At 35.9% G+C, this 14737-nt stretch overlaps 1 protein-coding gene across 4 annotated transcripts in view; it reads left to right on the forward strand.

The window, feature by feature from the left end:
* The first annotated feature begins 9248 nt into the window (after window positions 1-9248).
* LOC129275091 (myosin-9-like) overlaps window positions 9249-14737 on the forward strand; it is a 33692-nt gene continuing 28203 nt past the window's right edge. For 3 of the 4 annotated variants that reach the window (XM_064108989.1, XM_064108991.1, XM_064108990.1), the window contains exons 1-3: window positions 10767-10942; window positions 12993-13199; window positions 14553-14645. In XM_064108989.1, the coding sequence (XP_063965059.1) occupies window positions 10838-10942; window positions 12993-13199; window positions 14553-14645 (405 nt within the window). In that variant the 5' untranslated portion in view covers window positions 10767-10837. Of the gene's footprint in view, window positions 10943-12992; window positions 13200-14552; window positions 14646-14737 lie in introns of all 4 variants that reach the window. The other variant, XM_064108988.1, reaches the window with a different exon arrangement.

Genomic DNA, 14737 nt, shown 5'->3' on the forward strand with positions numbered 1-14737 from the left:
TTGTGGAAGACACAAGAACACACTTGTCGAAACGTCAAGTTTGGGTGGTCCTTTTCAGGACCAACACTTGCCCAAGAAAGGTGCATGCTGTACTGTGATACCTACTACACTATTATTCTTCGCCATGGAAACTTTCAGAAGTTACATCAATATTTTATTTGCTTTTTCACTTACATGTACTGTTTATTCTGTTTTTGTAAATCGTTGTATATATTTCTTCAGTGAAAGATTATGAGATGTATAGAGAATGTACAACAAGTAAGTTCTTTCTTTGATTATTTTCCCCAATCCATCTCTATCTCCTTCTCCCCCTCTCTTTCACTCTTTCTCTCTCACTATCCTGCTCTCCTCTCTCTCTTTCTCACCCCTTCTCCCCATCATTGTAGAAGGAGAAGGATGATCTGAAGGAGGAGATGTTGAAGGAGAAAGAAGCAGCGATCCAGGAGAGAAACAAACATTGGGAGGTTGCCATGGAAACAAAACAAAAGGAATACCAAGAATCGCTCCATGCCAAGGTATGATAAAAAAGATTTGATTGATTTCCTAATCTTCTTTGACATCCATTGAAATTTCTTTCTTTATATTGTCACCCATGTCCCAGAGGCTGAAAACAATGAAAAGTTTATGACAATATTTTGTTTTGAATGTTTGAATCAGAATATTTGAATGTCCAAAGTCTCACATTTTTTTAAAGTCCTTTATAGAAAAAGCACTTTTATGGTATTAAAAAATTGAATTAAGTTTTGATCCTTTCCAAGCCACAAAAGAGATATAAGTATATGTTTAATACATGTATCTGCTTCAGGGGCGGATCCAGGATTTTCCAAAGGGGGGGGGGGGCTTAAAACTTTTTTACTTTACAAGTTTTAATTGTGCCTCTCAAAGGGGGTGCATGGGCCGGTTTTGCCCCCCTGGATCCGCCGGTGATCTGCTTTGTCTGCTGAAGCCCTTGTGGAATGGTGAGTGAAAACAGAGACGTCATCAAACATAAGGAAGCATTAACTTTTCTAAATTGAAAAATAAGGGAAAAAGTAATATTTTAATAAATACCCACTGCCTAGCAATCTATGTGCCCCTATTCCATAATATTACTTGGGGGCTTAAAGTCCCATTCCACTGGCTAAGTGTGGGAGATGGCCCAAGATCTCAATACAGAGCTCCACTTCTAGCATTCCTTTATGAAGCTAGCGAGGCCTATCTGGTAGGACTATTTGATGGCACCCACCTACACTCCGCCTATGCCAAGAGGGACACATCATGCTGAAAGATGATTTTTCTTTAATATAAAAAAGAGAACACTTGTGTAGTAATGATGCATATTCTGTATAAAGTGTTAATGAAGAAAGGGTTCAGTGTAATGTATAGAAATAGCAAGAAAGGACAGAAATACATTTATGATTCATGTAAAAATTACATATAAGTCTCATTTTTGCAAGGTTTCAAGAACTCTTCATTACCGCTGCTTCCTGTAAAATCTTTGTGTAATATTGCAAAATGGCCTCCAAAGGACGGCCTCCCATAAAGATAGTGAACATTCAAAATGAAAATGGTTTCATAATTTGATTTCCTTGTTTATAATTCAATTTTTTAATTCAATTTTTGTCTATGTATAAGTATATAGGTACGTGAATGTTCCCCTTTTATTCAATCATGTGTTTCCGCCTTCATCTTCAAAATGGCATTTTCTCTTGCAAAGTTCTTTATGGTGGCTTCAATCTTTTTTTCTTATTGAGATCTTGCCAAAATTGCATGCCAAAAGACGTCAGAAATTGTCATGTGATTACGCCCCCAAGTAATATTATGTGAAGGGGGCTATTATCATTGGGGCACATACATGTAGATTGCTAGGCAGTGGGTATTTATTAAAATATTACTTTTTCCCTTATTTTACAATTTAGAAAAGTTAATGCTTCTTTATACCCACTTGGTTTGAACTTGTTCTATTTTTTTGTGTGCTTCTTTGGAAGTGGATTTTTTTTTTGTTTCGTGTCTTATTTCCTTCCTTTTTGGGGGAACGGGGGGGGGGGGGGTTTGTGAAGGGGGCTATTATCATAGGGGCACATACATGTAGATTGCTAGGCAGTGGGTATTTATCAAAATATTACTTTTTCCCTTATTTTACAATTTAGAAAAGTTAATTCTTCTTTATACCCACTTGGTTTGAACTTGTTCTATTTTTTTGGTGCTTCTTTGGAAGTGGAAAACATTTTGTTTTGTGTCTTTATTTCGTTCCTTTTTCAGGGACGGGGGGGGGGGGGGGGAGGGGGATTCTACTGATTTTCTAGATGATGCCCTGCATCTCCTTCTATCATTTAATTTTTGGGGCCCCATTCCCTCCTGATTACATATATATACATGTAGGCCCTCCTTGTCTTTACACAAAATCAGTGTTCCATGTATTTGCCTTTGGAACGTCCAATCTTTGCATCATGCCTCTCTGAGATTCTGTTTTCTTATAGATAATATTTCCATCATCATATTGCAGGGGTGCATGTTCTTTCTATTTTGTTGCATCGCTGTTTTTCTTCCCTGCCGTTCGTTGAGCTCTATCTTCAGTCTTCCCCTTTCCCCTTTGTGATTCAGTCTTTGCCCCCTTACCTCTCTCCTTCTGTCTCTCGTCTTTGTCTCTTCGTCCTTATGTGCCTCTTCATGAGTGTCTTGAAATCTCAACCTCTGTCTTCTTGGTTTTCTTTTCCATTTATTGGCTTATCCACTGTTCCCTTTCTCTATCTCCAATCATTTCTGTCTCTTTATGTCTTTGTCTCTTTTACACTTCCCCCATGGCCTTTCTTCATCTTATCCAATTAGCACTGACTCCTTATCATTCACCACTCAGTGACAGATCGTGCGTCATTCTTGACATTCTTCTTGACATTTACCCCAAAATGTCTTAATTCCTCTTGAATGAGCAACCCAAAGCTCTCTACGAACATAGCTTGGCTGCTAAATTAGGGCTTAATGAACTCAAACTTCAAACTATAAATAGGAACAAACACACTTTTTGTATACCGGACTTGGCAATGTTTGTAAACACACTAGACTATTTTTGTTGTAGAAGGACGAGTGATTGAAAATCAGAAATTTGGTAAGTCACTGTGTACGTAATTACTCCAAGGATACTTTATATCACAAACGATACTTGTTACAAATGATACATGTACTTGCATTCCTGCTTACTATCAGATGAAAATAACAGTTTAAGATACAGAGGGGGTAAGAGAAGTAGGAGAAAGAGCGAAATAAAAAGAATATGATATTATCCCTCATGTTGAATGTGACTTTACAACTATTTCATTAATCAGTCTACATTTAAAACAAATAAAGAAAACAGACTCATGAAAAAACCCACAAATCTATTATTTCTCCCCAAAGCAATTATTACGTTTCTGATAAGGGTTGCAAATAATGACTTACTTCATCACAACAATAATTAGATTTATATATGATTGTGACATTGTAAATGATAAGAGATTGCAAAAAGATATCGTTCAGTTTCTGACTGAAAAGCAATTTTGAGATTTTCCTAGACTCCAAAGAAGAGAATAGACGAAGGATCTTGGTTGGAACTTTGTTTTAGAGTAGAGCTCATGGCCGGAAGGCATCAGTTGTGGTGTACACACTAAGGCCTGTATTCTGAAGTCAGGTTTAACTTAGACCATGGTTTAACTCTGTGCTAAAATTATGGAAAGCCAAACACATCAAAATTTTGTTTACATTAGATGCTTCACATATTAATGTGCTTCTATAATGTTGAAAGTAACAATCTTATTTATCCTTCCCAGACAGTTAATAAGAAAGATTTGAGAGTCAAATGAGCTGATACATTGAACCTTGACTTTTAATGATTAAATGTCACTACTGGCTATCCATAGTTTCACCAAATCTTGAAACCAGAGTTTGATTTAAACCTGAGTTCAGAATACGGGCCTGTGTGAGCTAGCTGCATGGAACCCTTTCAGGTTACCCCGGTACCACTCTACAGTGCAGTGCCCAAAGGGGTACTCCAGAGTATCCAAGCTGAAAATAATTATATCTAATTCTAAATAAATAGAATAAAATTCACTGAGCAAACTGCTGAAGGTTTCATCAAAATCTGATAACAAGTAACAAAGTTAGTGAATTTTAATTTTAGCAATATTTTGTGAAAAGAGTTGTATGCACGTCGTCATGAATATTCATTAGATGGGCTGATGATGTCACTTCTCTACTTTCCCTTTTCTACATGAAATCATTAGGATTTAATGTTTTAATACATGTGTGTATGATATGTCTCTCTTGTAATAAAATAAGTTGCAGCAATGACTATCTAATGCATTAAATCAGTTGTCGTTCCATTTTTTTTATTTCTTGGAGGAAAAATTGTAATAAACATAATTTCATGTAATGAAATACAAAAGAATATAAAATGGGGATATGACATCAGTTCGCTCATTGAATATTAAAGACATGCATAGAACTGTTTCAACAAAATAATGCAAATCTTTAAAATGTCATAACTTTGTTATTCCTTGTCCAAATTTGATGAAATTTTCAGTGTTTTGTTTGTCTGATTTTTCTTTATCTGTTCAATTCACATTACTTCTAACCTAGAGTACCCCTTTGAATATAGCATCCATGAATTGTCTTTATCTAAAAGTGCAAGTATCTCAAGAAATTCTCACCTTTCACTATTAACCCTGAAGATCAAAGTGATATTGTCACATGATCTGTCTTGCTCCCGGCTGAGGCAAAGGAAGCTGTCCCCAATCAAGGACCAAAGAGAAGGCGTTATCGCATGCCTCGTTAACCGTCGGTTGACTGAATGACGAAAATCCTGTGATTGCTCGGGAAGCTCTTCACAGGAATGTGAAAATTTTTACTTTCCTTCTATGTGATTGGAATGTCTGTTGGTTTGTTGGGCAAGGGAAAAGACTGGATTCTTCTAGATATTATCAAAATCCTTAGCCAATCATGCAGGGCTCGACACTAGCGCCGGTCCGACGGTCCCAGACCGGTAAAAATCACTGTCGGGCCAGTAGATTTCCAGAAATAGCAAGATTTACTGGTCCGACATGACCAGTAAAAAATGTCATTGTCGGGCCAGTAATTTTTCCAAAAATAGCAAGATTTATGGGTCCGACATAAACAGTAATAAAAACCATTGTTGGGCCAGTAACTTTTCCAGAAATGGTCAAATTCGCTAGTCCAACATAAACATAAAAAATATTCCATGACTCAAATTGCAAACCATTTTCCTCCCGTTAAATTCTGGCATTCACACACAGAACACACACAGAATGAATCGCATGCAATATTTAATAGGGTAACATGCAGTGTACATACGGCTAGGCTAGCCAGCCACACAGCCCACATGGTAAATTTTCTACTGGCTGCACGAACGAAGCTTGGCTAACCACTGGCAGAAATTTCTCACAGAACTGTCAAAATTCACATTTCACACTAATGAAAAGCTCTTATAATGTCCATATTTCCTAAAAATTGGGGTAACTCTGTCATTTGTAAGCAGTAAAAGGAGAAATTTTCACTTCTGTTTTAGTTCAAAGAGATCGGGTTTCGAGTGATATCGTCTGAATACATGATAGCCCCACATATGCATTTGTGTGTGTGTTGATACACTTGGTTTCTTTCGTAGCTATATCTTAATTGAGCCAAAAAGAAACTGATAATTTATTTATGATAGTTTTAGCTTTCTTCCTTTGTTTTCTTTCAGGTTCAATCTTTCTTTCCTTCTTTCTTTTCAATCTTTCTTTGTTTCTTCCCTCTCTTTATTTTTTTGTTACTGTCTTTCTTTTTTCATTTTCCCCTTTTCTTTGTCTTTCATTCTATTTCTAATGCTCTTTCTTTTTCTTTCTTTAATTCTTGAGTCCATCCATCCTACATTTATCTCTTTTTTCTTTCTTCCTTTCCTTCCTTCTTTTTCCCTTTCTTTCCTTCATTCTTTGTTACTTTCTTTGTTTCTTTCTTCATTCCATCCATCCTTTCTTGTTTTTATTTCTTCCTTCTTTCAGCCCTTTCTCTCTTTCATTCCTTCCTTTCTTCTTTCTGTCTTTTGTTCTTTCTTTTTCCCCTTAGTTCCATCTATCCTTTTACCTTTTTTTTACTGCTTGCTTCCTTTCCTTTCTTCTTTCGTTCTTTGAAGTTCGGTCTTTCTTTTTGTTCTTCCTTTCATCTATTCTTTTACATTTTCTTTTTTTTTAAATTGCTTGCTTGCTTCCTCCCTTCTTTATTTCTTTCCTTCTATCATTTACCCTTTTCTTGATTTCTTCCTTCTTTCAATTCTTTCTTTCTGTTTTCCTTCTTTCCATCTCTCCTTTTACCCTTTCTTTCTTTTTTTTATTGCTTAATTCTTTTTTTCTTTCTTTCATTACTTTGTCTTTTGTTCTTTCTTTCTATATTGCTTGCTTTATTTCTTTCCTTCTTTCCTTCATTCCTTTTTTTTCTTTGTTCTTTCTTTCCTTCCTTTCCTTCTTTAGTTTTTTTTTTATTGCTTGCTTCATTTCTTTCCTTCTTTTTTTTCTTTCTTTCTTTCTTTCCTTCCTTTTTTTCTTTTGTTCTATCTTTCTTATTTTTGTTCTTTCTTTCCTTCCTTTCCTTCTTTCTTTCTTTAGTTCTTTCTTTTTTTCCTTCCTTCACATCTATCCTTTCTTTACCTTTGCTTTTTTCTTCCTTCCTTCCTTTCTTTTAATTTACCTTTGCTTTTTTCTTCCTTCCTTCCTTTCTTTTAATTTTTCTTCCTGTCTTTCTTTTTGTCTTTCATTCCTTAATTTTTTTTTTTCGGGGGGGGGGGGGGGTAACAAGAAAGGACAGCAAAATAAACTCACGCCTTTTTTTAATGTTTTCTTTATTTTTTGGGACCAGTAGATTTTAGGTTAGGACCAGTAAAAAATTGAAAAACTGGGTATCTACTGGTCCGACATGAATAGGTTGGACCAGTAGAAAAAAAGGGTTAGTGTGGAGCCCTGGGGCCCAATGGGTAGAAATTGTTTTTGCATTATTATAAGCCTCCTGGGCCCTGTCTTACAAAGAGTTGAGATTAATCTGATTAATCGCAACTATAGAAAGACAGAAATTCAACATCTTAAACGCTAGTCAAACTGCTAAGTATGATGTATACTCATGCATGCATTGTTGTCTTGATAATCCAAAGGATATACAAATTCCCTGCACGAAAAAATTATGACATCTACATTTGTACATGTATGGATTTCCATATTTGGGATTGATGTGATCGATAATAACTCTTTGTAAGACAAGCCCATGGAGGGTGCTTCATAGTGCTGTAAGTTACCTACATGTATTTCATTTAACACTCTGGTTACTTTTTTTTCCCTGTGTTTTATTGACTCAACATAATAAAAAAATATATATATATTAATGATGTATATAATAATAATAATTATCAACAACAACAAAAATAAAATATGACATTAACGTAATGCATACAAAAAAGCAGCTTATATCCATGTAAAGATATATGAATACATATTACAACCTAATATGATGACAGTCATCTTGAACTTCTGGTTATTTTTTCTTGTGTTGAAATATAAGATTGGGCCAAAAAGTGTTATGATTTTATGTCAGGAAGGGTATGTCCATGAAAAAGGTGAAAACAAAACCAATTTATCGTCATTAATTCTTCAGTGACCTATCATTTATCATACACTGCCAAACAAAGTTTTTAAGGGGTATATTGAGGAATCATGTATAATATGCTCTGACAGTCTGTCCGTTGCAAATCTTATTGATCTCACTATTTCTCAGTTTCCATTGAATGCTCATGAGACAATTGACACACATATTGGTCTTGAAGTGCAGATGTGCAAGAAAACATGTTCCTATTTGTATTCTGTGTTACTATAGTAACGACATGTTTATGGCAGTATATTAAAAAAATCCTGCTGAGCAAACTACCACCTCCATAGATTTGCCAAATGTTTTAATGAGACTTGGTATAGGTACACATCGGTCTTGAAGTAAAGATATGCAAGATTTAATTTGTCAGAAACATTTTTGCCATTGTAATGATATACATTTATGGTGTTGCTATTTTCTCATAAAGGCCATTGTGATTATGGGGGGAGAAGTATTTTTAACCTTCTATTTTATCCAAATTTTATCATTTCTTGGGTATGGTCAATGTGTGTCATAAATGAATTTTGTCACATCTATACATTCACATTTTCTGAAGTTTTACAAATATATTTTTTCATTTTTTTCATGTGTGAAAGTAATCAACAAAAATTATGCTTACAAGAATCAAGATTTTAGCAAATTCTTTCACTTTACAATAGAGTTATTACATGTACATGTATATGATGAAAAGTGTAATGCAATAGGCTGAAAAGACCCCTACCACTCACATCCCTCCCCAAAAATGTTGCCTAATTCATGATTGAAAGACAACGTATATCATAATTAGTACCGGTACATTTATGTGTCCTTGGCCTACATTTTATTCTTGTCATACGCTTTGCCCATATTTCATTGCACACGATTTCACTGAACCTATTTTGTATTAATACAGTGATAAGCTGTACGTCTTTCACTTTCCTTGTATAGCATGCACTCTCGATATTTCTTTGGACTTGTGGTTTTCTTCATCCCTTTCTGGTGATGAAACTGCTTTTGAAAATGACCCTGTGATTTCCTCATAATTTCCCTCTTTCTTCTCCCCTCGCCCTGGCTCAAGTAATTTCCTTCAACCTCCGTGAGAGAAAAAGAGAGGATGCCGAAAATAGAAATTGAGCGATCTTTATCGGTCAAATATCGTTCTCGGAGAAATGCTGAACTTGTAAACAAGGCAGGTTCCCACGAATGACAGTGTAAGAAATACTAGGGGTTGGTGATATGAAAGTTTTGACAAAGAACATTGAACTTTAATCACTGTCACAAATTTCAACGCAAAGTTCTGCACATATTATGCATTATGATTAGGAATTTTTTATTGAGAACAGCTTGGCTACTTATTTATTTTGGAAACATTCACCTATTAGTATTCAGCATTTTGGGTGGTCTTTTTAGCGTTCCTGGGTTGCTGATGTTTTGAAACCTTAAGAAAACAAAATCAATAAACACTCTCAAATCCAAACACTTTGTAATGTCGTGTTCATTCCACCAATTCGATGTGGACTCATTCTTAGTTTCTTGTTTGAATCGGGATTGTGTTTTTGTATCAACTCATCATTGTTTGGCACGCTGGAGATGATGATTTGAAATTGTCTGCATCCTTTGTCTCTGCATGAAGTGTGAAAATCGTTTAAAGTAGAAAGAAATATAGAACAGAAGTGTCGCTATTTTTATGAACTCACTGGCAAAGTAGACTAGAAGATTTGAACTTGACTGATCTTATGACGGCTTGAAATATTGCAGTTCTTCGGAGTTAAACAAAATGGACACTGGAAATGATCTCTTACTGGTCATCTCATAAAATGTATGACAAAATGGAAATGAAGTATAATATAGTTTAAATTGTATGATTCATTATGTTTGATAAAATGGACGATTGGACATGACTTGGTACAATCTGATAGCATCCCATGTTTGATCAAAATGAAAACTAAGTTTTTAAATTCTGTTAAAGATCTGAAATCAACATTTAACAAAATGGATGCTAAAGGTATCAAAGATGATCTCTGTTTATAAGTAAATTAGAAAGGCGTGTGTTTATATCAAAATTGACATGGAAATTGAAAATGGTATGATCTGTTATCAGCTAAAAAGTGCCAGAATCGATCAGATGCTCTAGGTTTGCTCTTTATAGGTTTAAAGATCATCTCGGATCATATCTTGGTATCTCTTAAATTACGATGGCATTAAGATGCAATAGATGTCGTATAGGAAGTGGTTAATCTCCTTGACATATGATCAGATCATCTTGATGAAGTGTTAATGAGCATCATGCATATCAATCAACAAGCAGGGGAGTCTTTCACGAAACCAATCGTCAGTGACTTTCACCAACAAGTTTGCTCTGAGCCAATCAGATGGGAGGATTTGGGTAGCTTATAACAACAGTCAGTGAAAATCTCTCACTATCTGTTTCGTGAAAAGCCTCCCAGATCTGGATTGGTCCTCAAGGAGATCGGAGGCCTTGATGTTTTTCAGTTTCCTTTTGAAATAGTAATCTTATGTTTATTAAAATTGACTAAATCTTGCAGCATTACATCACTCAGGTCACTGTGCCCCTTACCTCATATTTTTTAGTGACCTCTGCCTCGTGTCTTCATTAGTTACATACCACTTTTCTTCTGCTGGTGACATATACTTCCCTTTTTGAACAATTACATGTATTAACTTACTCCCACTAACCCTCTGGGTACATTGCCAATTCGTCTATTGCCAACTCGTCCACTCATCACATGGTCTACCGTTATTTAATCTAATGCCATTCCGTCCATCAACATTCCGTCTAACAACCATTTGGTCCAATCATCACTTCATCTAATTACCAGTTCGTCTCTGACCAATTCGTGTCAAAACCAGTTGTTCTAATTTTATTTTATTTTCATTAATTCGCCCAATGAACACTCAGTCCAATTAGACTTTGTTTTTTTCTATCTCAATGAAACAACAAGTGTCATAACCGTACAAAGTTATTTTAAGCGACATACTGCACTTGTTTTGAATGTTCATGTACTAATGTTCATGTACTTGCATCAAATAGATTTGCAGTTACATACATGTAATTTTGAACAGAGTAACACCATGTTTATGAAGACTTAATCCTCTTTTCTACCTAATTTTATCCATCTGCATGTAGGATCGTGAACATGAACTGGCATTGCAAAGACACACGGAACAACAGCAGAGGATACTGAAAGAGAAAGAGGCAGAGATGATGATGGCCATCGAGGAGAGAGAACTTCAGAAAATGGCCGCCGTCAGTGCACAGGATAACCAGAAGGACGAGCTTCAGAGAATTATTGATTCCATGAAATCTGTAAGTAGAGTAAAATACAAATATATCAGACGCTTAAGCTTATTTTGACCCCCCAAATACAATCATTAAATCAAATGAAAATCATGTGTATTTTAATTTAGCACCAAAGAAAGTATCAGCGGCCATGCGTAAAGTCACTCATAACTTACAGAAATCTTTATGAAACACCTACATGTACCAGTATTCAGGCATAAACAAGGATGTTGTTTGATACTGTAATGCTGTTTATAAGTTAGGCATGACTGGTGACCAGGGGCAGATCCAGGATTTTCCAAAAGGGGGGGGAGCACATTTTCCCTGAGGAAAATTTGATAAACAAGCCCACCCCCCAAAAAAATGGTCCTCCCTTTCAAAAAAGGGGGGGGGGGGCACACTTGTGTGATTTACTTTACAAATATTGATTATGCCTCTCAAAAGGGGGGGGGGGGCACATGCCCCCCCCTGCTGGATCCGTCAGTGCTGGTGACTCTTTCTTTAATAGTGATAAATCAAACTCTCAGTCATTTTAATTCTCATCTTCAGTTGAAATCTGATCCTTCTAGATTAAATTTGTCAATGTTGACAAGCTTCTATATAAGTTTAATCTTTCTTTTTTTCAAAATCAGATTGGGTTACATAAAAAATGTTCTCTTTATATTCAGACAGAGAGAACTTGCCATGTTTAAAGTTGTGCGTAACATGTATTTACAAACTGATTTATGAAAAAGGCTCCAAGATTCTACATCATATGTCCATAATTCACTTCTTTTTAAATTTCAATTTATATTCATATGCTTTACATTTTACAGTTGGCCTACATGTACAGTAAACTATTCTATTTGAAATTGGATGTCAATATTGTCATCAGCATGTAAATTGCACTGTCCATTTATGAGCATGATGAAAAAAAGTCTACATCTTTTTTCCAATCAGAACATGATTTATTGTTTACAACCCAAGAGCTACAAAACCTACTGAGCTCTGTGCTATTTTTAATCAGGGCATTAGCACTAAGCCAGACAACTGGGGAATGGGAATAAATTTTCACGGTATCCAAAGCGTGCTGACCTCAATTTAAAGCACATTAATTAGGTGGAAGTCCTCATTTATCAAATCCCTGTAGATCAACCACACGACTGTCCTTTTAAACTGATGTCATTTCATACGGAAACTCAAAATGACCAGCCCTTAACAATTTTGCTAAAATTTGTAAATTCTGGAAGGCTAGTGAATGTGAGAGCAGCATGCTAGTTTTTCTGTGGTCTAGGAATAAGGAATATGTATTTTGAAGAATATAAATTGGAGAGCTCTTGTACATCGACTTTTGTTATTGGACTGCATTTGAGAAGAGAACTTTGTAGTAAGTGGTTGTTATCTTGGACACTGTAAATCACATAAGAAATTGACACCTCAAATTCACATAGGAGGGAAATATACATGTACCAGCCAATCTTTAATTCTGGACATTGCATGAACATTCAAGTTAAAAGCATTGAATTGTTTTTGACTTGTGAACTGTATTTCATATTTAACAAAAATGGTATTGATTTTCTAGACCTTATTGCTATTTAAGATTTAGCATGCAAGGTTTATGCAAACCACTAGAGGACCAAGGGTTTAAGGTCCTCTCCAGGGGACCTGGAACTGTGAAAGGGCACTTGCGCACCAAGTAGGAATCGATCCTGGGTCACCTGATTTGGAGACCACGTCTCTATCGACTGAGCTTTCACGCCTCCTCAGCTTCCATTATAGAAAGCACATCAGGCCTTTCTGTAAAGTGTATGAATGTTCTACTACATCTGCACATTACATTTAATCAGCAATAATCATAGATTGCATTTTAACCACCTGAATGGATTTCATTTCATGTGTCTTGACCACAAGAGAATTTGGAACAGGATTCGGCCTTAGAGCGGCTACAGCAAAAGTACAAGGAACTTGGAGACAAGATTGAGGACATCCCATCCAGGAATATTATCATAATCAGCCTTATCATTAATATGAAATCAGCAAGAACTGTGGTTTGAATATTAACCACCTTCCTAATTCCTTCTTTGTGTCTTGACCACAGGAGAAGTTGGAGCAGGACTCGGCCCTGGAGCGGCTACAGGAGAAGTACAAGGTAGACACCAAGGGGCTCAGAGACAAGATTGAAGACATCGCATCCAGGAGCAAGGCGGCCATCGCCAAACTCAGGGCGCAACAGAGCGAGGGTACACAAGAACTCAACCAGAGACACGAGGAAGAGATGGCCAATAAGATTCAAGAGCTTACGCAGGTACATCAATGAGTATACTGTTCCCTGTTGTTATTACTACAATGTGTTCAAATTCTTTGTAGATTTCCTTCTGAAAACACAAGGGGGAGATGAACAGTTCGGTCCAGGAGTTTGCCGAGGTTCTGGCATATGGTTCACAGCTTATGTCATAAAATTATACTGGTACACGTAGAAGCTTGAAATTGAAACTGTTGTGGCAAAAGAAGTTTTATTGCTGTAGTTGCAATAGAGAATTCTGGTTATGATTTTTCATATGGCTTTTTAAATTTTCCTACATGTACATCTCATATTGACGTACATGTACACATTTTATGTTTGGATTTGTTTAATGGGTATTCATTGATCAATTGATATTTGTGCTACTTCCAGTTACTTTCTATTTTTTCATGAGCAAAATTACAAAAATCTAGTGAAACACAAAATATATCAAAATGTGAAAATATGTTCTATTATAATTGTACAGATTAGATACTGGAAAATCAATGTATATCAATGAAAGAATATTCTGCAGCATTTTTGCACAGAGTGCTACATGTACATGTATGTAGGTAGTTGTTGACAATGCATTTACTGACTTCTGAGTTGACTATTAAGGTTGAGATAGAGTTCAGCCCATCTCATTCATTTCCCATCCCTTGTCCCCTTAGGAACTGCGTTGAGGAACTGCAGTTCTCATAATTGAAATGTGCAACAATGCACTTGATGTAGATTCTGTTCAATTTGCTTTACTGTGCCTAGAGCCTTGTTACACAGAGCATAGCAATCGATCATGCAAATGATTTTAGTAATTGATCAAACATCACAATGAATTTTATCAATCATAAAATAAAACACATTTTGGTCATCAGTCACTCAGTTTTGCATTACAGAGTCCTGTGCAAAATGTATTAGAGTTTATCATTTGTAGAACTGATTAATATGATCAAAGGCAATTGGCATCATGGACAATTAGATTAATCATACAAATATTAATTATTCAAAGGTGTGATGATTTATTATTAGCTGTGTGTTTACAGAACAGTGATGGAGTAATGCCTGTCTTCTCCATTTACTGCTTATTCCCTTGGGAGCACTGATTTTTAAGAGCGAATGCATTGGCATTATTTGCAGTTAATCATAAAAGTCAATTGAAACATTAAATTGATAAGTCTTGTGTTACCGGGCCTAGGTGTACTAATGACCATCTTCTCCATTTATTGCTTATTCCCTGGGTGCACTGATTTATGATCGAATGCATCGGCATTATTTGCGATTAATCATACAAATCAATTGTGCGATTGTTTGGTACGCCCTGTGTTACCTGGCCTATGTGTACTAATGACCATCTCCTCCATTTACTGGTTATTCCCCTAGGAGCATCGGAACTACGTAGAGGAACTTAGACAACGGCACCAGGAAGCTTTAGAAGCTGCCAATGTGGAATCAGAAAAACTCTACAAGCAACAGGTATAAATATCACCTGCATTTATCCTATTAACATTTCAATTGCATACATGGACGTGATAAAAAGAAGTTTATGTAGAGCAGCTTATAAAGCA

The sequence above is a fragment of the Lytechinus pictus genome, chromosome 13, assembly GCF_037042905.1.
Source record: "Lytechinus pictus isolate F3 Inbred chromosome 13, Lp3.0, whole genome shotgun sequence".
Lineage (NCBI taxonomy): Eukaryota > Metazoa > Echinodermata > Echinoidea > Temnopleuroida > Toxopneustidae > Lytechinus > Lytechinus pictus.